Raw genomic sequence first — 26,872 nt, 5'->3', positions numbered from 1 at the left:
GTCAGCGAGAGGTGAAAACGCTCAGCAAACCCATGCAAGTCAGCCCCTCTCATAAAAACTCAGCACAACACCCAAGGCAGACTCCCCATTACAAGGCTTCAGAAAACAAAAGGCAAATAAAAGCACACAGCAAATCTTAAGGCGGCTTTCCAAGCAATATTTCCTTTTTCTCTCCAGTAAAACGCACCGTTTGTGAAATTGCTGTCTAGCAGAGTCAGCAGCACCCGATGGAGACGTGACCTACATACCTCAGAAATACAATAGATACGTAGGCAGCCGTATCTATGTAGATAGGCAGATGAGATGGGCTAATTGACTGATAAAGGATGGACACTGTGCATGAACCTAAACAGGCAGAATTCATGCAAGAAGCATGAAATGGACTGTTTCTCAAGACCTTGCTTTTGGGATTGACGACAGCAGGTAGGAAGCTATGATCATCCAGTTGCGCACAACGTGAAAATAACAAACACATTATTTAAAACTCTTGCATTTCTGATTTGTAGCTGATCGCGTAAGAAAGAAAATTTACTTTTTTTTTTTTAGTGTAAGAATATTATAATTTTCTTTCACTTTTTTTCTTTGCACTTGATCACTGCACTGCGAAGTAATCAAAACTGGTTAGGCACGATCAACCTGCATGAAAATATGAGTCAAGTGACATGCAGAAACTAGAGAATAAGTTCCCGCCTTGATGCCCACATTCAGCCACCACCACCAGGAGGACTACCCAATGCGTTGAGACAGCAGCAGCAGCCTTAGCCTTAGCCCCGTTCTCCTCCACATCTCCGGATCATCCCCAACTTCACCCCACCGCAGCAGACACAGCCATAAAGAGGTTCAGGAGTCACTCTGCTTCCGCAGAGAGCTTGGGACAAAGCCCTGGCAGCCCTGGGGACCTGCACACACCCGACACAGCACTTTAATGCCGGGGTGCGGAGCTGACGCGCTCTGCGCTGCTGAGCAGTGGTGGGATCCGCACTTCTTCACCAGTACAACGCAGCCATGGTAACTCTGGTAACTTTGTTAGGCTCCGTATGAGTAGAAAGGCAATCTCTGTAACCACCGAAACACCCAGAAAATGGTGGTTTTGAAGTCGTGATGTGCCCAGGTTTAAATGAGTGCGAACCCTGTGAACTCAGTGTAATCGTCCCAAACATCAACACAAACAGAATTGAATCCATCTCCGCGATACAGCTCCAGTAAATCTCTAGCACTCAGAAAAATCCAAATAAAACCGAGCTGTATTCATTAATTTATCTGAGCAGGGCAGGGTTTAAACTAAATACTAAGTCGGTTGTGCAATATTCTTTCATAGTCAATACCGGTTCTTAGGAAATTATTTGAGTGAATTAAGTGGAGGGACTATTAAACAATTTACACACTTCCTTGTGTTTCAGATGTCTAATTATAGCTGTGTTTGTCTTTCCCCGCAGAACTGTTGTATACCACATGGTATGCATATTTCAGCATCCAGCATTATTAACTCATGACCGACTGTCAGTTGATCATTATCTAACACATGGGGTCTGCAAAAAAAGCCTTATTTGGGCAAAAGCAGGCTTCTGACCTGCTCCCGCTGTATTTTCCCCCAGAACAACTCTGGTCAGATTACTACTTGCTGTCAATGGAAACTCAGAGGTTACACATGTGAAATCTGCAGACAGGAAAATAAATCCTTACCGAGTTTAAACACTTAGTTGATATTAAAACCATCTCCAGCTTGGTTAGTTGAAAGAAAACTCTCAGTTGCCCTCTAGTGTCACCCGGCCGCCATGCCAGGCAGCTCGCCCGCCACTCGCCGCAGCCAAGGTCACCAAAATTTAACCCGATTTCATGCCGTGAGATTTACTAGATGCGCAATATTTCGTATAAAAGGGCGAGAGGGTATGCTTTCCCCTGCTGGAAATCTGAGGGTTTGGGCCCCTGGCAGCCCAGAGCTCGCATGATGTTCAGTGCTGTAATTGCAGCGCATGACACACGGGTTTTATGAGCGAGAATCTCTGAAATCACTCTGCACGCTGCACTCCATAAAGTTCATTCATAACTAAAAATAGACTAATGTACAAACTGATTTAGCATTATACTGAAGCTAAGGAACATAGGGAGTCTGCAGAATTCCCTAATATGGAAGAGAAGCTGAGTTTTCAAAAGCAGCAGTTTATTTGTTTCTGAAAATGGACAACATATGTAAAAGATTTAATATATAGAACCAGGTGTATATATAGCATCGATCTTCATATGTGCCCATTTTCGTTCTATATAAAGACTTTATACAGCCTGAAACTATAAATTTAATAAAAGATTACTAAATTAAGTCTGCACAATCACTTCATAAAAAAAAAATCATTTCAATTTAAAATACAGCTGTAGGGGTTTGGACAATTTCCTGCATAATACAGGCCCATCCCTGAAATGTAAATAACACTGGTATTAAAACAAGTCAATCAGGCACATCAGGAAAAAAAAAAAACCACAGGTACAAGAAAACATAAATGCATTTTCCAGCCTATCCTAAGTAAGGATGCCAAGCCTTTATTTTATTCAAATGCTGCTTTGATAAATTACTACTGCTTCAGCCGGCTTTTTTTTTTTTTTTTTTTTTTTAAAAATGTCCTGGTTTTTTCTAAGAGAAATCCAGGGCTGGTTAAGTCTTAACATTTTGAAGACATCAAACCATCAGAGTGTTGCAATAAGAATTATTCACTTCTTCCTTGTATACCGTCAGCATTCTTAAAATACTGTTACTATAAAATTAAACAGTGTGCTCTTCAGAAATGCATGACGTTGCCTGCTCTGTTTTTTCAACTGCAATTGTGCAATTTTAAAATTCTCTTCTTTCTCAATGCCTTTTCCTTAAACAAGTACCTTTGATAGTTATAAGATTACAAAAACACTTTAGACTTTTTTTTTTTTTTTGAAACTTACAGGCCACCTGTAATGCTATTGACAGATTACACAGTAAAAATGGCAAACATTACTTTATTTGGTATATATCCTAAGTTAATTACAAGGCTTTCTCTTCTTAATTTGACAAGACTGAAATATCACAAGAAGTACATATGGCAATTCAGAAAATATAATCAGGGAAAAGGCAAAATGAACATTTGAAAAGACACATTATTTGATTTGCATAAGCAGATATTTGTAAGGCACCGCCTTTCTCCACCACCTGAATAGCACTTCCCAGTTGCTCTCGCTCTCACGGCGTAGCTCACAAGCGCAGTAATTGCCCTTTCTACCCCTAAGCATTGCCCGTGCTGGTGACAGCTGGCTTTTGCCGGCAGCACCCAGCGATGCCGTGGGACGCTGAAGAGGAGACACGGCACAGCCGGGCAAGGAAGCAGCAGGGAGGTGCCAGGAGCCCCTGTCCAGGGACCCTGACCCGAGTGGCTCCAGCCGCACGTGCTGCCCCAGCATCCTCACTTTTCAGGGGATGGCTGTCTCTTGGCTTCAACCTAAGCCATGGCCCCAAAACACTGAAATTGCTACTGAAATAATAAGGAGGGTATTACAGTCCTATTTAACTGGGCTTGGTCAGGGCTACGCTATTTGCTCTGCGCTCTTAGTGACCGAACCCTGGCTCTCAAGTCGCAGGAATCTTGTAGGGTTTCCACGCCAGGGGTACGTAACGCGCCCAGCAGTGGGGACCAGGGGCTGAGGAGTAACTTCAACATTGACCTGTAAAAGGCCATTGCAATAAAGATGCAGGGCCCACCCACTCCTAGACCTGTATCCCAGGGGAAGGATGGGACACTCGGCAAGCCACTGTCCACCTGGCCTGCAGACGGGTCTCTTGGGCTGTGCTTTTCTCTAGTTGTGCACAATCCCTGCTCTGGGGGATTAGGCTGCTGGAAGACTGAGAGGTTCAGATGGCTCGAAAACTTTTTTTCTCTGCCTCATGAAATACACAGCAAGAATCCTGAATCGTGCTCAGTCCCATCCTCCTGATGGCATCTGGAAGGTCTTTCACATTGGACAGGAGTCCTCATCCTCATTTCCAATAAAGGGATTGCTCCACTCCCGGATTCGCTCGCTCTGCATGCTGCCACATCTAGGTTTTTCCTAGAAGCCTCCTCACCAGCCACGACCTGACTGCTTTGTTTAGAAAACCTGACAAAATGACATGTGTGGCCAAACCTTCTGTATACCTAATTTTAAACAGATAAAAGTAGCACCAAGACAAATCAGCACCTCTCCTGGATTTCCAAGTACACTATTAAGTAGACTTGGACTTCAAGTAAGGTGAATATGAAGATTCATCGTCCCAAGAGATAAATATTGACTAAGGAAAAGCAAAGGTCAAATTGGTCAATATTTACTCAAGAAACTCTAAATCTTGATGCAGCGTAACGTACACTCTGAATGTCTTCATCAGCTATCTCTGGAGATCTTTTCATTAGGACTAGGGATTTCAAAAATATAATCTTCTCCCTTCTACAATTCATACTTAGAAAAAAACCCAAAACCAAACACTCATGCTCACCTGCTGCAAATAGGAAGCTTTCTGTGCCTATGGCCTCAGAAAAAGGAGATGTGTTGTTTTGCAAATGCTATCTGCCCAGTCTGCATGCCAAAACTCAGTAGCTCTGACCTCCAAAGATGTGAACAATAAAAACTTTCTGACTCATCACAGGACAGTATTTCAGACTACCATGAACAGGAATTTCTTCTTATAAGGATTAATGCACTCCCTTCTCCCTCCATCTCAAATATCTGTAAATTAAAGCTGAAATTTTGTCTCAGGCTTCTATTTCACATAAGGCATTACTTTGAGACAATGTCAATCAAAAGCTTTTGGGGAGTTACAGTCCTGTGGCAAGTATATTAGTCCCATTATTTATCTAAGGTTTCAAGTTTACTGTCTGATTTCTAAAGGTCTTCTACCATGCTATTTTTGTCTGAAGCCACAGCACTACAGACTCTTGTTTCTACAGAACAGCAATGTTGAAAACAAAAATTCTGGGAAATTTATAAAGATTGATTTTTCTGAAGATGCACAAGGAAGGAAGACACTCGAATCCTCTGGAGCTTCAATGAGGTTACCCCCCAAATTTCCCTCAGCACCTTCACACAGCCACTCAATGATCAGGAATATACCAACCCTCCCACTCCTCTGTTCATTCAAATGGTTTAGCGTGGCGGGTGAAATCCTGTTTCTAACCTCTGTCTTCAGTAAACAGTCAAACATAGCACAGATTTGTTGCAATCACCATGGAGATCAGTTGGTTTCAAATTAGGCACAAACTGTTTGTTTCCTTTGCTATTTTTATTATGTTTTGAGCCCATTATGCTCCTCCCACCCTGCCCTTTCTTTATCTTTACTGGCAAATGAGAAAATCTGACTTCATTGGGAAGTTAAATCCTAGCCACAACCACTCCTGAACTCAGTGGGGGATGGTGGTGGTTCCCCCTTCTCAATTGCCTTCCCTCGCTGGTTGGCAACCAAAAAGTCTACACAAGGTCAAACTCCGCAGATGAGATGACACAAAACGTGCAACTGAAGTCCCTGTCAGCTGGAAGAAAAATGTGAGACTTGCTCTTCGCAATTTCGTAGTTAGGCCTGCTAGGGATGGAGGAATGAACTTATTCTCCGCAAGAGGAAATAATAGGTAGGCTTCAGTCTACAATGGCACGAACGAACCACCAAGGGCTGCCACAAGAGGGATGACATTATCCTGGCATAACACAGAGGGATAAGGATGGGAATGGGGACAGGGATGGGACCGTGCAGTGAATGGGGGTGAAAGGCGAGCACCTGGCACGAGGAACTGAGGAACAGGAGGACTGAAGCAATGGGGAGTGGGGGAACTTCTGGGCTGTTTGGATTACACACAGAAAGCCAATAAATCCAGCACCACGAAGCCAGGTGCAAGCATCACTCTTCCACCAGGCGACACCTGGGCTACTGCAGCCGGTGGCTACTGAGTACCCTCTCGCCGTGGAAAGGCTGCCCTGCACCTCCGAAAGCATGGAGGAGTTGTTGTTTGACTCCCAAAGACATGAAGTCTCTAACAGAAGTTCCTTTGGAGGCACAGAAAAAGACACAAGGGCCGATAGTGCTGAATGTAGGTTTCCCACAGCCCAAGTCAATGGGGTCCCTGTGCCAAAAATGCAGCAGGCTGGGATCTGAGAGTCCCAACGATGCATATGCCAACGCAAGCCTTTCCCACAGTTCTGTGACAGGTACATCGCTTCCTTTAAAACAGCATCAAGTCTCCACTAAAACGTCCCCCTGCTTCTGGAATCATACACAATCCATAATGTGGAACTTAAGTTTAAATTTGAAAACCAATTAAAAAAAAAAAATCAATGAAATGCTTTTATGAAACAGGAGATTGATCTGCAGCTTAAAACTTCCAGTAATGTAATATTTTAGAACTTTAATAAATAATGCTTTTATCTTGATTGCAAAATAATACCCTGCCATGAAAACACAGAGCAGAGGTAGGAAACTGTTCAACAAGAATTAAAATGTCACACTTTGCACAGAACGGAGCATTACAATTATTGGTGAAACACATTTTTCAAACTTGTTAACACAAAATTAACAATTACATACATCACTTAATTCTGTAAGAGCATATCTCTCGAAGTACCCATTAGCTAACCATGCCTAGTTCAGTTTTAATATACATGCAGGCTTTGCAGCACAGAGGGGATGTAACTATGCGAGCACTGGCACAGTAAACCCTGAAATGGCAAGTGCTATTAAATTGAGATGCAATCACGTTGAAAGGGAAACATTAACAAACAGCAGACAATTGAGAAGAAAATACAGGGCGCTTGTGTTCTAATACATGTGCTTCAAAACCTTATATAACTATTCATTGTCTAGTTCATCTGGCCAGGGGCCCAGTTTGCTCTATGCTATGCTATACTAATTTTATAATAATAAACTGTTACACAAGCTTTATGCAGTCATGCATATGAAGAGGTTGTGGAAGACATTACATTTTATTATCTTTCTAGAAAAGACACCATCTTGAAATTAATCATAGCCCGGTAGAAGTATATAGGAGTTAAAAAAAATAAAAGGAAAACAAATGCGAGTATATCATTAAAACAGAAAAAATCCTTTCAAAAAGGCTCTTTTCCTCCTCTGAATATCACCTTCACATTATGCATGACAGATGAATACCACTAATCCCATAATACAATGCAAGAATCTGCATGTTCCTGGACTATGTTCGTTTGAAAACAATCAGTGATTTTTGGAAACGCACGCTTGCTTTTTTTTTTTTTTTAAATACACCTTCTTTTTGTAAAAACAAGGCAAAATGGTTTACAAAGCCAAAAGGAATGCGTGAAATAACTGGGGTTTAAAAACCCTTTATGTTATTTGTTGCTTTAGCATGAACCAACATGAACCACTGAGATGCTTTAGTTAAGATTTATCTGTACCACAAAAAATTTGTAGGATAGCAGTTGGAAAACATGGGGATGAGAGAGACGGGGCACAAAAGCATATACAGTACAAACCAGATGCAATCCAGAAAAGTCATTTCATATTCCACATTTGTCTATGGAATTGTCTGAGAATTTTGTGCTGAACATTATTTCCAGGTTTATCACAGCAGTTCAAAACTGGCTATATTTAGCCACTGACCAGTGCCAGAAAGCACTACCAGACTATAGGATCATGGCATATTTTAAGTTTGATATCTCATCAGCCATCAAGGCCAGAAATAAATGCCTTTTATAATCAGAAAGAGTAAAAGCCTCAGACCTCCAAGATACATAAGGGATTTTTTTCAGCTCTAAGTCATGAGATACCAACCTCAAAAATCACATTATTCTGATTACCATTGTGCGTCTGCTACTTCCCGACCACCCCCTACATATTTTGATTTCAACATTTTAACATCTAATCGAAAAAAAAACCACTAAAGCTAGTGAACCAATGTTTTATGTGGGGCCCCTGAGGCACTTCCACATGCAAATACCACCACCACATACCAAAAGCAAGAGTCGGCAGTCAAGTGGCACCAAAGTCGATGGGTGTAGGAGCAAACCCCAAAAAGCTTTAATGCCCGATTCCAATCTAAATCACATCACTGTCAGTCCCAAGTAATTGACTCCTGTGGATTTACATGAGTGGAAAGGAGATCATAATCTTGCTCTTAACCTTTACCTTTGAAGTAGAGATGGTCATAAATCCGTTTTTCTATCCAACAGGAAAATGCCAGAATTTCATTATTTTCTTCAAATCGGGCAGGCAGTCAAGAATCTTCTGAGCAACACTAACGGGCAACTATCAGGCTCTTTTAATATGTCTGATGAAAAGAAACCAACTGAAAATACTTCTACAGATCAAAACTCTATTGTATCAAGTGGTTTTGACATTAAAGTGCATCCCACCAACCCGTGGGTCCCAGGGCCCTGTGCTCCCACACTCCACCACGTCGAGGACCGAGCGCTGAGCGCCCTGAGCCGCTGCGATGGTACAGCCGCTGGGGAGACCGGGGAGCAGCACCAGACCTCATCCCGAGAAAGGGACAGGCACAGGACGTGGCCACACTAGCAGCGCTGTGGTAGAGTTGTTCCCAAGAGTCTGTCAGCCCAGCATGATAAAGTTCAGTCCATCCAACCCTAGACCAAACGTTTCATTTCAATCTTTCTAATAAAAATAAAAAAAAAGGGGAGGAGGAATAAAGACAAAAATCCAAACAGGCATATAGTGATTCTGCGTTGTTAACTGTGGAAAAGATTTCCATTTCATTCAAAAGGCATCTTCCAGTGCTAAAAAAGGCATCAAGGACTTGACTCAGAAGAGTGAGAAAACCTCCAGGGAGGTAAAAGTTATGCCAGAATTAAAATGGAAAACGAGAAGTGGGAACCAGGTGGCAATGCAGGAGAAGGGCTGGAGCCAAGCCCCATGCAAGGGGTTCGCCTGCCGCTTAGACCCATGCCCAAAAACCTCCACCAAAGGAAGTGGGAAATTTACCCATGCTCTAGCTGCAGGTGGAATACAACACAAGGTGGAAAAACTTCCCTCAGCCATTAAGGAGTGTTTGTTGACTTTCTATAAGTTAACCATTGTTACATTGTTTTGGTCTAGGCTTCTGAAACTAAGAAAGCCCAACTGCCTGCAAACACCTGCAACGGCTTTTGGCTGCGCTATTCCTCTCGTCTCTGCACTTGACTGACTGAAGCGGGAGTTCATATTTGCTACTTCGGGATTGTCCGATTTCCATGGATATTCATGCGCAGCCCTGACGCCTTCTCCAGCTCACCTGAAACGGGGGCTGATGTTTCTGCTCATTCATCTCGGCTTCCTTTGCTCTCCCGAATATTTCTGAAGGTTGCTAGGCAACTATTGTTGAATACATGCATGAGGCATTAATTGTCTGAACACTTTAAAAGAGGAAAATTCTTTAAAACTGAGGACACTGCCATACCAAAAATAGGATATTTCCTTTATGAAGGGCAACACTTGTGGCTGGGAATGTTGGTGGCTACAGTATGTCAGAGGCAGATGAGTCACTGAGATTACTCACATGCAGCGCAGCACAAAAGAAGCCTCTTAGGAGATCTGACTTTATTATGAAGTTTTATTTTAAATGAAGAGCTTCAGATCTAGCTTTATTTTCTGACTGCTGTAATTGGGATATCACGGTCCACATTTTCACGAAATTAATGGCGTTGGGTCCAGTTGCTGTTACACAGTTAAAACTTACTGAGTGTATCAATTCATTACCTTCTAAACTCAAAATGGCACCGGCAAGTACTCCTCTTTGCTACACTTCAAAGAAATACTGTAGTCGCACCGCTGATCCTAAGTGCTCTGTGCTCTTTACCCGTAAATGTGGATTTCATTTTATAGGGTCTTTTTTTCCAAAATACATTCCAATGTCATGATCAAGCTCTAAAGACAGTAAACACAGACTACCATAAATTGACTTAAACTTCTAAACTAAACAACTGCAAGGATTTGCAGCTAGGTAATTTTGGTTGGGTTTTTTTTTTTTTTGTTTTCTAACAAACCCATCTCTACCATAACTAAACATTCACAATGTACATGTATTCGTCTTAATTACAGACTGCCTTTCAAAAAAACCAACACCAAAAACCCCCTGAAGAACCATCACGTTTTTGGCAAATCAGTCAAATGATTATGTTTCGTTGCAAAATCAGGATGCTATAAAAGAACAAGGGCAACTATACTGGTAATTTTGAACATGGGATTCTGAGCTAAGAGCTGCTAAGGACCCTGGGAATAATCTTTCCCATTTTTCAAACTTGCGCTCTACCTCTGTGAAAGTATATAATGGGACACAGGCTCATCTCAGCAAAGTTCAGCTGAGGTTTGTAAGACTTTAAGAGGAAGTGACTTATTTAATCAACGAAGTGAGAAGTAGAATCATCAACACCTACTTAAAGTAAACATGCCACCCCACAACAAAGAACTGTGTTTTCACTGGGAGTTCAACTTCTACTCCAGTTGCAAATCCAGAGTGAAACACAGGAGGGTGATGACAGAGCTGGAAGGTTGCACAGTATCTCTCTGTTGAAGCAGCAGCAGCGCCTGCGAATGTCACCCATGTTAGCAGGAAGATCACCATTAGCCTTTTCACATATTCCCTTACCCTTTCTGTGGGCTGAAACCGCTGATTTCAAATAAATTCTTCCTCTTCTATTACTCACTTGTTGCTGACACATGCTTTTTAATTAACACACTTTTTAAAGCTATTACACAAAAAAGTAAGGTGACTGGAGACGTCTGTGAAGGATCCACCAGGGAAGACTCATGAAGTCGGTACAGTAAGCCTGCAGATGATCTCGTAGTGTGTGGCTGCACATTTAAATGAGATGCTATTGAGTTACATTTTCTGCACTTCAACTGAGGAGACAGCCCTTTGTAGAAGTTACTGCAGCGGCCTAAAATGGACCAGATCCAGTTCTCCCTGAGCGGATATCCCCAGCAGAGAACAGGCAAGGGACTGAAGTGCCCCCAGAGACCAGAGCAGAGGAGCACCCTGCCCAGCTGGGCTCCGAGACAAGCAACTGCTCCTGGTGGATGGAGAGTGGTAAGGAGAACAAAGAGGACATTGGGTATCAACAGCCACCAAGATGGACCAGTGAAGACACCGGCATTTAGCTCTTAACGTACCAGCTTCCTAGGTAACCCTGTTCCGCAGCCTCTGGTCCACAGAGCAGATGCAAAGCTCTGCCTTGTCTGTTAGCAAGTTTTAGGAAGGTTTGGTTTATGGTATAATGGACATAAAATCCAGCACAATCTGGCCTTTACTGGCCCAGATGCTATAAATGACATATATTAATACAGTAAGTTTTTAAGGCCAGAAGGCATTGTTTACTTTCTGCAAATACTGTCTATACAGTGTCAGAGTGACCACCAGATACAGGATCATGCCTTTTGGAAAGCAGTCTTGATTTAAAAGATTCAAGTAACAAAGAATCTATGTTACTCCTAGCTAAGTTGTTCCCATGGTTAATTACCCCTCACTGCTAGATAATTGTGCCTTGGTTTCAGCATTAATTTATCTGCTTCCACTTTGAAGCACGGGGTCCTGCTACATGTCTGTTTGCCAAATTAGAGAGGCCTCTACTACCACAGGTCTTCTCCTCAGGGAGGTACTAAGAGACTGTGATCAGGTCCCTTCTTAGTCTTCTCCTCCATGCACTAAATGGATTGACATTCTTTAGTCTTTCACTGGAAGGCAAGTTTTCCATGCCATGAATTGTTCCTTAGGTCCTTCCTTAACCCTGTCATGTATTTCAATACGACGTGCCAAGCATGGGCAGCAGAATCGGGCACAAAAGGGAAAGCGGGGAAAAAAATCTCTCTCATAAAGTCTTTCTGCTCTTCCATGTCCCTCTGCAGCCCATAGTTCAGAATAATACATTTGAGTATTAGCAGTGCAGTTATCCCATGAAATCATATCGCCCTTTTTGCAGAAAGCCATCATCATTTGACTGACTTACCAAAAATGTTAGCTCTTAGGGGGTTTGATAATGATTTCCTCTAGCGTTATATGCAGCAGCAGTAGTAACACCTCTCTATTTCTTCTCACTATTCCCCTGCTTATTCATCTAAGAACCAGGTTTGCTCTCCTACTCTAGTCAATTGGTTATCTATCATTACCTTCAAGTAATTTATGGCATTACGACCACCGCAGCAGCCCTGTGGCACAAGGAAATGCTTGTCTGATCACTAAAAGATCAAGATACAGCTATATATAATACCAAGGCCCAAACTTCAGCTGAAATGTAAACTCTCACTGCTTCACTGGCCTTTGGCCTATAATGGACAATAAATCAATTAAAAAACATTACAAAGTCCTAATTGCCGATGATAAACCTACAAAAAAAAAAAGCAACAAGCAACACCTTTTTTTACAAAAAAAAAAAAAAAAAAAAGAGCCTCTTATTCAGTACTTACGCATAAAAAAAAAAGTCCTAGGAAGAAACAACCAGCATCCACTGGCTATGACTGGGAAGATGGATGCTTACACTGTAATGCATTGGTACCTTCTCCAGCAGACACATGCAAAAAGGGATTGCTGAAGTCTCTACCTGTTTGTGTAAATGATAAACTAATTCACATATTGTCTGTGATCTGTCTGATCAGGTTTACGAAGATGCTGACAGGTATTGAGAACTTACTCAAACAGCACTGGTGTCAACAGATGGGGAAAACCTTTCCTCCAGATCACCCTTAATGCCCTCACTTGATTTCAGACACAGAAAACTATAGCAAGAATTGCCATGCACTATTTTGCCTCTTTTGGAATTTGATTTAAAACCAAATTCACAAAAACCCAGCCACGTGGAATTTAAATTCCGTAGAAGTCTCACCCACCAGTAATTACTACTGCAGTGTTTAAAATTTTAAAAGAAAACACACCCGAACAAAACACTATTTTTCAATTATTTTTTTTTCCTCTGATTTCTCTGCACATTGCATCATCTCCCAATTACTGTGATTTTGCTGAGTGTGCCAGTTTCTTAAAGACACAGCTATAAAATGTATGGACTAATTGTTGAGCAGAACTGAAGAGCTATTAAAACTGCAATAGTACAGCACTTCCAATGGTAGTCTATTATTTCTACATGATTGGTTTTGTACAGTCCAACTCATGCAGTGAAACTCTTAGATAAATTAACTCCTTCGTTTTGACATAAACATCAAAGGGAGAATTAAAGGAGAATGAACATTATTTTCTGCTGCTATTTTAGACACACTGTTCATAACACCCATGCATGTTCCTGGAAAGTTACAAATTATTTAAATTGAGAAAGCCATTTGCTCTTTTATCAAGTCTGTAATACATAAAATTTGGCTCCAGAATTATCTCATTTTCCCATTTCATGTTTCCCTGTCTACATGGTAGAGCATGTTTACAGAACTTTATAACCATAATATACAATTCAGTAATTTCTAAATAGCTCTATAAGAGTAAGTCTGAAATGTACACATTTTAAAGATTACTTAGTGAACACCAAACCCTCTCCCAGCTGTTTTAAATTTTGAATTTCCCAATAAATGAATAACATACTAAAAAAGCAAACAAGATCTGACATTATTTAGTCTAAGTTTCTAAAATGGCATAACATCTGTAGCTAAAAACAATTTTGAATAACTATATTTAACTAGAGCAGTATTCTATTATTCATAGCTCATTTTCCTTACAGACTAGGGGACTTAATGTGGTGTTCAAACATTTCAAACATTTCTTTTAATTGTTTAGTCCTTCCAACAGCCAAACTGCAGCAGAAAGGGGGGGGGGGGAATCTTCACTTATATCTTTTATATATATTCATGTGACCAACCCATGATCTCAGTTAAGTGCCACAACTGTTCATTAACACACATCACAGCCCCCCAGTCAGCACTGCGAGCTTTGAAACCATGCCAGAAGCAGGGGCTCAACAAATGGCACTTTGACCTTTTCACTACTAACTTCAATCTTTATTAAAATCTCTAAGACGTCAGCTCTGTCTCCCTCTTTTACCATCTTTTATCTGCTCCCAAAATACCTAATATTCATTCATTAAACGGAAAAGTTTCCTACATTCTTACATAATGATAGATTCCCCTTTCACTTGCAATCGGCTTGTGAAATGCCTTTGATTAAAAAAGAGAACAAAATGCCCCCTCCCCCCGCCAAACAACTCTAAATTCAGATTGCTCACTCATTTCCAGGGAAATCAAGCATGCTCCCTAATATTAAAAAAATCTCACAGCATCCAGGCAAGTTTAGCTCCATTTTATGTTCCTCTTATTAAATTCCAACTTAGCAACATGCACAATGCTCACCATGCTCTTTGCTCGCTTTTTTAATTTCACGTTTGCATCTTCACATCTTCAGCCTGAGCATTTGTGGGGGGATAGAGACTGATTTTTTGCCCAGCAGGGTTTCCATTCTCTACAATAGAGTCACCAAAACCAGTAGTCCCATGGAGTAAAATGTAACTAGAGACAAATAGTGGCTTTGATCATTTTTATGGTACTCAAACATAGATGGAGGGGGAGAGAAATCGTGCCCCCTTTTTTTTTGACTAGCAATAATTAACTAATTACACATTAAGAAAAAAAAATCAGAAGTAGTTCACATGAGTCATTTATGTGTTTTCATTCTTTGTAAACTTTCTGGCACACCCTATATGCTTCATTTCTTGCTTTAAATAAGTAAGTACTGGAAAATATGCATAGTATTTGGAACCAAGGGGAATGACATATGCATTCAAAGTTTGCTTTGTGTAAGTTTGCGTTTTCCAGATTTGAAACGAAACTTCAAGGAGACCTAAAACTCGCCTGCAACCTTTAATTTATACCCCCCTTCAGCCACAGATTATCTAGAAGGTATAAGCTATTCATATAAGCGGCACAGCGAAGTATCATCATGAGGTGGCTTAGTTGCCTGGGATACTACTATCAGCCTGACCAGTAGGGAACCTGGGAAGCGTGAGCTCTGAAGGGGGGAAAAGTAAACAAAGTAATGAGTAACAGTTACAGCTCCTTAAAATGTGTACATTGACCTCGGTATTGGGAAACTATTTGCTTTTTAGAGGCAGCACCCTCTGATTGAAATAATGACAAATATTTTGGAAATTCCATCTGAAGCCAAAATGAAATTACTCAAGTGCACTCCGGGAGAACAAAGGTTTTTAGTATACCTTCAAATGAACTCAGGTAAGTTTACAAAAGGCCTATACCTAAAAGACCATTAACTAAAATTACATTTGTTTTTATTGAAAGACAGCCTCAAGTGCTGACATGTAATATATGACATGTGATACATAATAATACTCTTAAAACAGTTCTGACATAATATCTCCCAAGGCATAATAACCACAAATGACTGCTTTAGTTAAGAACTAGCCAGAAGCAAAATAGATCCATGTAAAAGTAGCTTTAACCATAAATACCTCAACAATATTTTATGTCACTTTGTAAAAAAGTTAAAGGAGTCCCATAATAATTAACAACAAAAACTTCATGTTCTTTACTATTGTATGGTGGTTGTGAAAGGTTATTTCATAGTCCCGCAGCTGCCAATGCTGTAAATTATGCAGGCACCAAGAAGCATTAAGAAGAAATAATAGCAATTTAAACTAAGGCTGACGTAATTCACGATAAACAGTCATTGGAAAATATTACAATGTTGTCTTTTTTGAGTGGGTTTAATCAGAAGAATGTGACCATATTCTGACATAAACCACTTCTCTTTTCCATTGTACGGGCACGGGAACGGGGGCCCTTCCCTGGCCGCAAAGGTCTCCCCTTCTCCTGGCCACTGCTGAACCCCGGCACCTCGGGGACGCTGCTCGGGAGGCTTGGGACGCTGGTGGACCGAAAGCTCACCCACCACAAAGCTCAAGAGCTCAGTGGTCCAAGGGAGGCACCAAAACCAGGACAGCATTCAAATGAGGATGCTCTAATGAAGGCATATTACAGAAAAAAAATAAAAAAAAAAGACATGGCTCTAGAAATGAGAACATGTATGATGGACATGGCTCACGCTCAGAATGAACACAGCTTGCCTTACTGTTCGCTGTAATGACAAAAAGTGATTTTGATAGCTGAATCATAAAACTAGCCATCAAGTGGAAATCTTACATAGGAGGAATTAGTCATTTATATCTACAATCACTTAGTGAATGGACACCAATAAAATCGATGCATGTGTAATAGATGACAAAACCCGTGTGATAAGTTACATTTATCAGGCACAGAGGAACAGCTCACTCGTCAACCCGTTTTTTGCTGGAACTATGCATTAATTCTCTGCCGAACTCTGGCTGATAAAACATGTAAACCCCACAATACCATCACATAATCACTCTTCAATTAAAAATTAAAAAGGAGAAGTTAAAAGTGCCAGACTCTAAGTGGGTACACCCAGGCTCTCGGCTCTGCCAGGGGCGCTCGCAGGAGGGAGGGTATCTCACCTCCTGTCCTCTGAGAGCCCCCAAACCTGGGCTGTCCCACCACAGAAGCCATACTGGCCGCCCCACGGTTTAGAGCCCTGATGCAGCCCAGGGCTATCACAGGCATGCGGCACCGCACGCTCACAGCGTAAGGCCCTCTCTCTCCCGGACTGTGACCCGAGAGCACCCGAAGAAGAAAGAAGCCATACCGTTTTCCCAAGCGTCCTCGCCATGAGAGCTGTGCTCTCGCAGAGGCGCCGGCTGGCCGCTGCAAGCTTCTGGGCAGCCACCCCACTCCTCCATGGCAGGATAGCCGGCCACCAGCAGCCCCGGCTGAGAAGTGATGCCAGGGGACCGGAGGAAACGGGCAGAAGCAGCTTTTCAGGCAGCACCTGCCCCTCCACTCAGCATCTGCTGCCTTCCTGAGGGCAGCGGGAACACGCAACCCGAATAAAATCAGCGATTCTGTACATGTTGCCCACAAAGGAGTTTTGATTATAAAGTGAAAAATAATCTAGCTTAATATTTATCCCAGCTACAGCTATGGTTGCTAGTGAAAATGTACCAAAACAAAAAAAAGTAGAAGCTAACAGCATTTATTTCTATTGAAGTTCTTGCAGACAGGAAGGTATTTTATCTTACTTTACCACACATTACTTATGATCACTTAACAGCTTGCTGTTAACACTGGGTGAGATTCTGCCCTTGGTTAACTGGTGAAAAATCTTGAGTAACAGCCACTGAAGTGGATCAAGTTATTTTGGATTTACGCCACTAAGTGAGACAGAATGTGACCCCTTATCAGTGCCTTTTTGCTTTGAGTATACAAATATTTTATGCATTTCAGTGAGTGACAGAATGCAAAACTTGCAAATATTTATTTTTAGATGTATGGGGAAAAAGCAATTAGAGCTAAAAATGTTAAGAATGAAGAAATCACTTAACAGAAGCAATTATGTTGGGCACATAAACAGCTCTGCCTTCAGACATTTTATTCAAACGCTGCAGAGCACACTAGAAAATATCAATTGTTTAAAAAAACTGCAAGTATTTTTTCACAACTGAAAAAAAAAAAATCAATCATTATAAACAACATCTGGGGATCATTAATATCTTACTCTACACTTGAATTAACAAAATAAGGAAGAAGTCTGACCAGAATGCAGAACATCTCCAGATTTGCTTTTTCAACCTCAAAGCTTATGTTTGCAAAGGTGGGGAAGAGGGAGGGAAGAGGAAACGTACATTTGTCTACATTGCATATAGCACTATTATGCATTAATCATTACTTCCCCTCCAGCTATGTCCTGTTTTTGTTTTGAGAGAGTTAAAATTTGAAATATTTAGCTAAGCCACCCTGCCCAGGACCTTGGAAAAGATTTGCATATTTTTCAGACTGTTGGAGATGCCACCATAAAGCTCCATCTGAGGAGGTCCCAGAATCCACGCTAATGGATTACGCTATCGCATTTCTAAATGCTTAAATCTTCTAGTCTTAGCAGAGGAGCACTAACACCAATCCCACTCTAACATCACATTTATGTTAAAACAAAGAAGCCCAAAGCATTAATCTGGAAACTTCAGGGTTTTCTAAATTTCACTGATAGAAATCATCCTGCAGGATAATAGCAGCCAAAACAGTCAATAGCAATAACGCTGGTATTTTACATCAGAGAAAAAACATTCAAAAACTACCCTTTCAGGCTTAAGTACAATTTTTATCCGAGAGACGGTTTAAAAAGAAACGCCAACATTGACTAACACAAATAAAGTCACCAACAGGAAAACTGTATTTCATTTAGACTGGAAACATTCTTTTTTTTTTTTTTAAGTCTTTTTTTTTTTTTTTTTAAGTTTTGTTATGTTTTTCCCCTAAACAACTGATTTTTATCTATGAGTCACAAACTTCTGTAAACTGAGATGCATAACGAAAGCAAAGAGCAAATTTCAGCTATACCAGGAGTAATGGTACCACTCTACACCCTGAAGTCATCAGCTTTCATCCTACACATTTTTTTCTTGCACATAACCTATCCCTAAAAAGTCCTGCCACGGCTTCCCTGGTCAATGACAAGAGAGCAGGTAAGTCCTTCTGAAATTGTTGGCTCAGAAAGCCCGGTGGCTGGGAGGACGGGTAAGTCATCCCTCATTCCTAACTACTCCCTGCCAGCCCTGGAAGTGAGAAAATCTGCTTTCTGCATTGTTTTACAGGGAGATCCGTGTTGTTGAAGGTTTTGGGTTTTTGTTTTGTTTTTTAATGGAGATCATTTTTCCCAATGCAAGCAATATATCGTTATGAGTTTTTTTTTGGGGGGGGAGGGGGGGGAAGGGGGAGGAGGGAAGTGGGGCCTGCAATGCCCTTTACACATCATTTTTTTCAATGAGCAGTTTCCCTCTGCATTGGTCATGTTATGGTAAAATAAAGAAGTTTCACTTTTCAGAGAAAATATGATATTAATACCACAGCAGGATGTAGTTCTCTCAGTTTTTGGTATGAAATGTTTTATAAAAAAATTGGCTTTTACACACAAAAATAAAACTTTTAACCTTCTTTTGGGGGTGAACAAGTGTTTACAGTACCCCAGAGACCAAAGAGCTTGTTTAATGGCATATTGGACCCAGCATGCTATAAAGTTAATCCAGAATGACTTAAAATTTACCAAATAGATTTTAAAAATTGAGAAGAAATAAAGGAATTCAGTTTTCTCTCACACTCCTGGTTATAGAAGAAGCAACCCCATGCTCACAAAATGAAAGCGGGCCTTCTGGTTCACCATTAGCAGGCAGGATTTATATTTATCTAGCAAAGCACCCTGACAAATCCTTCTGTGCGAGGTTTTCACCTGGTGAAGCTGATGGAGCTGTCGAAATCCATCATCACCCAAGCACTTGACCCTCCTGCTTGTAAGCTGTGCCTCTGTTCCCACCGAGTCCCCAAGCCTGGAGAAGGTGGAGGCGATGCTGACAGCCACGTCTGTGCGCTCCCTTGCCGTAGGGGCCCACGGGCATTTGGTAATGCAGGCCACAACTGGGTTGGGAAAGGATCCACGCTCATCGATGCACCCTGGAAGCCACTCCATGTGGTGGGGCAGGCACAAGTCTTGTAGAAGGCCAAGTCATCCTTGTCGGACAAGCAAACACAGAGGATATGTGCTGCTCTAGCAACAACTGCACACTGATTTCTGCCCAGTGACCCTCAGATACACCTTCTGGACACTGCACAGGCAGCTTTGCCTCTAGCTGGATCTCTTCGGTCTGCAATGAAAACTATTAGGATCCCTATTTTTTCATTCCTTCTCTCTTGCAGCATATATGACTGCACAGCAAATGCCAGTAAATTATATGCATTTACAAAAGTTATTCAATAACAGTAACCCCAGAGGCTGATAAATGAAAAAGATTTTGAAAAATGTCTTTACCAATGATCTCAAGCTGAAGAGAAACGAATTGTTCAGCTGGTATGTATTATTTTTATTTCAAGGGAGCAGAGGAATGAGGAAATAGGGTTTTGTTTTTTCCACATGCCAATTAATAGAAGAAGTTAGATAAAGGAATGCGTAGGTGAACTCTAGTCCGGACAGAGAAATAAAACGAGGCCATGAAGGGAACCGATCCCGTTTGCTCACACTGCTGGGTCCAACCGGTCCCTCCCTCGGGCAGGCAGACACAGCCTGTGGGGACCCTGCTGCCACTGCTGCCCAGGTCCAGCCCAAGGTCTTCCCGTGGCCCTCACGCAGTGCCACCTGCATGGGCCGGTGGCACTGCCAGGCAGGGCTCAAGCCTTTTTGCTTCAATTCAACCACAGACTCCAGCCTCCTCTGCGCATTCAGAATCCCATTTCTTGTTCCTAACCAGCAATACCAGCATTTCATTATCCACCCAGACTGTTCTGTGCTGGTGAGGCCCTCTAATTGCTCTTACTTTGGGAGGGGAAGAGATGCACAGTCTGACTGTGGTCATATCCATGAGCTTTGGCTACCAAGACATCCAAGCACGGCTATGTCTTCTGCTTTCTGAACAGAAACAAGCTTTTGAGCCTACTTACATTCTGGAGGGGAACCCTCCAAGGCAGATAGATTAACTAATCAGTAGTTATATCAACAAGAACAGGAGCAGGAGGCTTCCCACTCACAGCAGTCTTCCCCCTGTAAATGGAGAGCAAGTCCTTCCCTGGCAGGCTGCAAAGAAATAGATGCAAATGTTTGAGCCTTCCAGCTGCTGAGCCGATTCCTCAGCAGCCCGCTTCTCCAGTGGCCTCCTTAACGGGACACTGGGGCACACCGAACCAAGTTCGAGGAGAATCAGAAAAGGACTCTGCAAGAAAATAATTCCCGAATATTCCTGCCCAAACCACTTGGGCACATGCCATACAGCAGAGGCAGACGCAGGTAGCCACAGTGTCAGCAGCAGGTCCTGGCTGTGGCAGCCCACGCTGAAGCTGGAGGGGAAGCTTACCGGAGCTCCATGGAAATACAAAGGCCGTCCACGTGGGACTGCCCAAAGCATCTAAGCATGTCTTTCAGCCACATCTGCAGGAGCTGACAGACAGCATTTACGTACCTTTTCTACTTAAAAAAGAAAAAAAAAATCCTACACCAAAACCCCATTATATATTGTCAACAAAATTTAACTTCTCTTCCTGATCTCCTGCTTTATTTAGCTTTTGTTAACCCCCACAGAATGGGGAAGAAAAGGGGGAGGATGAGAAGAAGTCAGAGCTGAACCAAACGCTTTTGTTAAAAATGTACAATGAAATTAGAGAGGATACTTCCTGGAAAAACATTTTTTCTGTATTAAAACTGCCTAACAAGGACAACAGCTTACACACTGCGGTGAATGGGGCTCTTTGTAAAGGTGTTTCTGGTGTCTCACTTGTGACATGCTTTATCTGTTGCAGTACTCCAACGCTCAGAGAACGTGTAACACCTTCCCCAACAGGAACTTCTGAAGAAGACCTGGCATCCGTATCAGAAGCCAGCACTTCTCACATAAAGACATTAGTAGACTGTATTTCCCAAATCTTGTACTCGCTTTAGAGTTTGGAGTATTTCAGGTGATGGGGAAATACACATGTTGCTATCTTGTTCCTTGTGCACACTTCTTTCGTTTGCAAGGTAAGAAATAGCCAAGTTCTTCTAATTAAGTGCGTCTGGATCTCCTTATAGTCACCTTTTAAGAATTTTAGTCACATTTCTGTAATCTGGTCTCCCCTCAGATTTGACTGATAAATACCAGTGCCTTAGAGTAATCCATTTATCTACTGTACCACCCTGTCTCTGTTTAGCTTTAGCAGTCATCACTTTCCACATGTGACATCAATCTACATGATATCAATGTAAACTGTTTGTATAACGAAGTGTTGTACATTTTATTGTCCTGCTCGCAAAGAAAAGGATAAAATAGCACTTTGCCTGTTGCCTTCAACAAAGGTAGTATAATTGACACCATACATTTTGCAATACAGAAACGGAACCATACATTGGCCAGTTTTTCTCTTCCTAACACAGCAGGGCTTGCAAATTTTACCACATCATTATTTTCATAACAAATACTTTTAGAGAGTACTATTTTTTTTTTGGTTTTATAGGCATCTAAAAAAAATCTGCTTCTTACACCAAACTAAATTTTAAATACACATTATTAATTTCTATGGCTAAGATTTCTGTTGCTCTGGTTTGGTAATGAGATAATTGCCTCGCAAAGGTCAAAAGAATGGCATAGTTAGCTTTCAGAGACTGAACAAAGCACTTGGTATGGTTCACTAAGCGTAGTTTCTGCATCACTCCACATCTCTGATTCATCTATTACTAATATTCCATGATACACTTACATTATGGATCCAACTATTTCAACAAACCTGTAATCAAGGAATGACCCTGAACAAAATACTTCACAGAAAGCAGATGGTACGCTCATCAAACGCCTTCAAGCCTAAAATAACCTTTCCCATATAAGAAGGATAGTCAATTAAAACTGAACTTTATATTCTGAGCTGGAGCTCAGAGTAAATAAAAATCAACATGATACTATTATGTTATTGGACCAAACTTCCAGGACATTTCATTCATTTTTTTTTACCACCCCCACCCCCTAAGAGCAACCAACACTTTTATCCATAGTTCATTCAAAGCCTGTAATGTTTTGTGTGAGTGTGAGCGGACCTGACAGTTTGGGCCCCATCCTGCAAAAGCTTGACATTACAAAATTAAAACTTTTCACAGCAGTAATGTGATCCAGTGACGACAGCGTGTGAGCAGGATCTCTCACACAACACGGCCTGGACTAGGTGCCAAGCTCAAAGCCAGCACGCTACAGTTAGGAAAAAGGGAGGAGTTGATTCTCCCATCACAGGCATCATTGAAACCCTTCCCTCTCCCTCCCATTATTATGTGTTTAACGCATAATCAGAAATTCTCTAAGAGACCACAAGAGCTTCCTTGCAGAGGTGCAGGGGTTTCACACAGCAAAGGTGTACCCACCCCTATGCAAGCAGACTTTGCCAGCTTTAGCCGCCACGCTCATCCATCTGGTGATATGGGCAATATAACTTAATTCTCACAGCATAGGTACACTGCTAAAGAAGTTACACTGGACCCATTACTGGAGTTACCCTGGGTGTGTACAACACATGCATTCTGCCACACCCACACATTCAGCAGCACATCCGCTCCCCTTGGGTTGATCAGACATTAAAAAAAAAAAAAAAAAAAAAAAAAAAAAAAGGTGTGACATCACCTGGCAGCTATCAGGAGTTGAATCTTGCAGCCCCCTCTCCCAGCTGTAAGGGGCTGCATACTTCTCTGGAGCTGCAGAGTATTCTCTACACCCTTGGAATTAAGAGGTCACCTCCCAGAAGTGCCTCTGCACTTGTAAAATCAAGCTCCTAGCACTGGCAAAGCCCTTGCTGAAAAAGCCCACGTTCCAGGAAGGCCAGAAACACACCAGCTATAGCTGACATTTGTTCAGGGCCCTGGGAGGATACACGTGGTTGATATGTGCTCTGCAACAGCAATGGGAAATGCAGGGAGTCTCTCCTATTTTGCATTTGTTAGCACATTGCACCAACAATGACTTTAAAAAACCCAACATGCTTTGTAAAGCTTCTGGAAAGACATCAGCTACAGGCAAATGGTTAAGGTAGATAAACTTCAAATCCAGACAAGGGATCCTTTGACTCATACCAAGTAACTGTGCGACACACTCTACCCGTGTAATGTTATTGATAGTGGCAAACTCAAGTTGCAATACTGAGATGACCAGTGGCAAGAAGCCTTCAGTCTCATAGAGGAAAGATCGCATTTGGTACTTAAAGTTTCAAACATAAACAGTATTGGTTCACTTCAAAGGAATCACACCTTCCCCTTGGAAATCAGTGGACACTTAAAACCAAGAAAAATGTCTTTACTTGTGAGAAAAAGAAAATGGATGTAACATGACTTACCAAACTCATCACATATACTTTCATTTTCTATTAGAGTAGGATGATCAAATGTATCCCGACAGTAGAAGATTTGGGGGTTCTTGCTTGTTACTGCAATGCCTCCCAGGGCTAAAACAAACTGGTCTGTTAATATTGAAGAAGGCTTGTCCTGAATGCGTTTTAACATGGAACGATATCGACAGTACTGTGGGTAGCTGAGAATTAGCAGGTTTGAATCTTCATCATCCTCACCTGGAAGACAAAAAAGAAAAAAAAATACTCTTAGTATGTCAGAAAAACACAAAACAGGCTGTAATTCAAGTGTGTCAGAAAACCCATGGTCCACTGGTTCAGTCTTTTCTCAAAGCCTATCTTTTATAGCACAGCAGTTTTTGAAAGAAAGATAAAAACAGAAATTTAAAGTAGTTTACTGAAACAGCTTCTTTTCTGGCTTTCTGTTCAGTTCTTCCATGCTTGCCCACAAGAACTACCTGGATGAATAAGAAAACATTGCTCTGCAGAATCAAAGTGCTCTCCATACTTTGCCAACTTGGCTGCTTGATAGAAATATTATCTGTCATTTTTACTCAGCTCCCTATACAGCCTTACTGTACCCATGTTTACACCAGCTAACGTCTTTTAAAAATAATAATATACAAGCCCCAGAGCGTACAACTATTAATTCTCCTTTGAAGTACCTGATACTGGCAACCACTGAAGGGGCCCCGGGCCAGAGAGGTGGGCTGATCCGACCTGGTCACTGATGCTAAGCTACCCCAACAGGTGGAAGTAACTTTCCTCACATTAACTGCAAATGCAGCGGGACTCAATAAAGCACCTACAGAGCACAACGAGCAAATGAATTTCCAAACAGCTCATACCATCAAAATGTGGGCTCGAAGTACAAAGCAATCTAGAGCTCGGACCTTTCCATTCCGCCAGATTTTAGATGATATTAGACATAAAGGAGGCAGACTTTGAAATATCACAATCAAGTTTCATCGTGTGATAACCAGCAGGAAACCTAACAGCACAAAAACCCAAGCAGAGACGCAAACATGAGAAATTATTCATTTGCAGGTATGCAGCCAGTACTTAACAGCACTTCTTTTTATGCTCATTTATCTCCTCTGGTGGGGTAACCGAACATGGCTTTCCATGCATGCCAATGAAGACAAAGCAAGAGCATGCAGTTTACGTTTTCTGCTGTACTCCGATTACTGAATAACTCAGCTACTTCTTCTGCCAGAGACAAAAGGTCTACTATTTAATCCCATTACCAGCACTGAAATCAGCTTTCTTACCCTTAAAGTAAAAATCACTTCAGATATTGAAAGAAATGTCAGTTCAGTTCTCCCCAACTAAATACGATGGCACAACTCATCCTGATTCGCGTTAGGCAATGGAAATGTTGACACATAAAAGGCTAAATTTTAAGAAGTCTCTGGAAGCAGATATATCACCTAGAATGTCATCACTGCAGACGAATGCAATGCTGCAAAAAAAATCAACACGGCAGACGGACTTGGGAAGTGGAAGTACTGTTTTTACAAGCACAGCTCCTGAAAGCCATTGCTTTTAAAAACTCAGAACTTTCCCCACTACCCTGACGTAGGTGGGGAGATCAAACAATTTGTGTAAAAAAGTAAGAGTAATACATTTTGGTGAACAGCATTGACGTTACTTTTCTAAGAAAATAAAATTTACGGCCCTAAAACCTCTTTTGGTCAATCAGGATGTGGTCGTGCTTTTCTTTGTTTTCAACAAGTAAGTATCCCATAAGCCGACACAACAGCACGATTGAGCCAATTGCTCCTGGGAATAAGGCGCTCTCTTCTTTATTAGGGAACTCTAAAAATCAGATCAGGAAAACTGTTCTAGGAATTAACAAGCACATGATCCATCCTTTAGCTCCTTCGAGAGTTTCACATACGCCTGCCTGACAGTTATTACTACTTTATACCTTTGTGTAGATAGCGGTGAGCTGAATCTGTTGATCTGACAGCACTTTTCTTATGCCAGGATGTGGTCAGCTTTTTAAACAGGGTGTATATAAATGTATGTCCCACGTGCCTTTGTAGTAAACCATTAGTTTCTAGACAAATGTGCTGTAAGTCCCCGCGAAGAATTACACAAACTTTCTACCCCTGACAACTGACGACTTAACTCAAACCCCTGGCATAAATTAAAAACAAGTCATTTTTTACAGGATCACTTTTATACATGCTTGTGCAACTCCAATGAGTACTTTACGATGCATTTGTTTCCTTTCTTTATTCACTCCAGGTTCAATAGCTAAATCTAAGAATGAATAAAGGCTGAATAAACTGAAGATTTGTTTAGTGAAAGACAAACAGAGTGTTCCTGGAACAAAGACTTTTTTTTCTCAACCACGCCCACATTAGAAAAGAGAAATCAAAGTAGACCAACCCCTAATAAAATGCAAGCCCGAAGAAGTATTTTTCTTCTAGCAAAATCTAACACGTGCCATTTAATGGTGGGCTTAGTGTGTATCGCTGAATATTTTTGATAAATATGATTAGAAAGAGTTCACTCCGAGGAGGAGGAGAGATCAAAACATGGATCGCATTCCATTAAAATCAAGAAAAACGACGTAATTTCTAAAAACATTTAACTGAGATCTTAGAAAACCGAAACGCTGTATTTCTGAATCTCATTTTAGCTTCACCAGAGAAAGCATGGTAAAAGATAATACCTGCAGTACGCTGTTTGTAAGGCTCAACTGAAATTACTCTAATCCCATGCTTATATCGTAATTGTGTGTTTTAATAACCCCCTCCAATGTCAATTTTTCATTTATTTATATATTATTTCAGGGCTGAAAACAGAGAAACTGCAATTAGGAGGCAAGGTTCCACCCCTGCCTTCCGAGCGCTGCCTATATATGCATAGATGTAATCCAACAGTTCCCTTTGTGAGGGGCAAAGAGAGCTGGGATTTGGCACAGCCTGGCATTTATGTTGGATTACATGTTCTTCAAGTTGTCTTTGTAAGTAAGAGATGCATGAAATGCCAAACACAATGAATCTATGCAAG

The 26,872-nt window shown here is 41.4% G+C and overlaps 1 protein-coding gene across 1 annotated transcript in view; it reads right to left on the bottom strand.

Annotated features, from left to right (window-relative positions):
• The window catches only part of ARID5B (AT-rich interaction domain 5B), a 108,146-nt gene that overhangs the window by 48,766 nt on the left and 32,508 nt on the right, over positions 1-26,872 (bottom strand). Inside the window, exon 2 of the mRNA XM_082486590.1 lies at positions 23,837-24,067. Within this exon, the coding sequence (XP_082342716.1) occupies positions 23,837-24,067 (231 nt within the window). The remainder of the gene's footprint in view (positions 1-23,836; positions 24,068-26,872) is intronic.

Source organism: Vanellus vanellus, assembly GCF_965231255.1.
Source record: "Vanellus vanellus genome assembly, chromosome: 7".
NCBI classification, from domain to species: domain Eukaryota; kingdom Metazoa; phylum Chordata; class Aves; order Charadriiformes; family Charadriidae; genus Vanellus; species Vanellus vanellus.
This window is presented reverse-complemented; position numbering and strand designations above follow the sequence as displayed.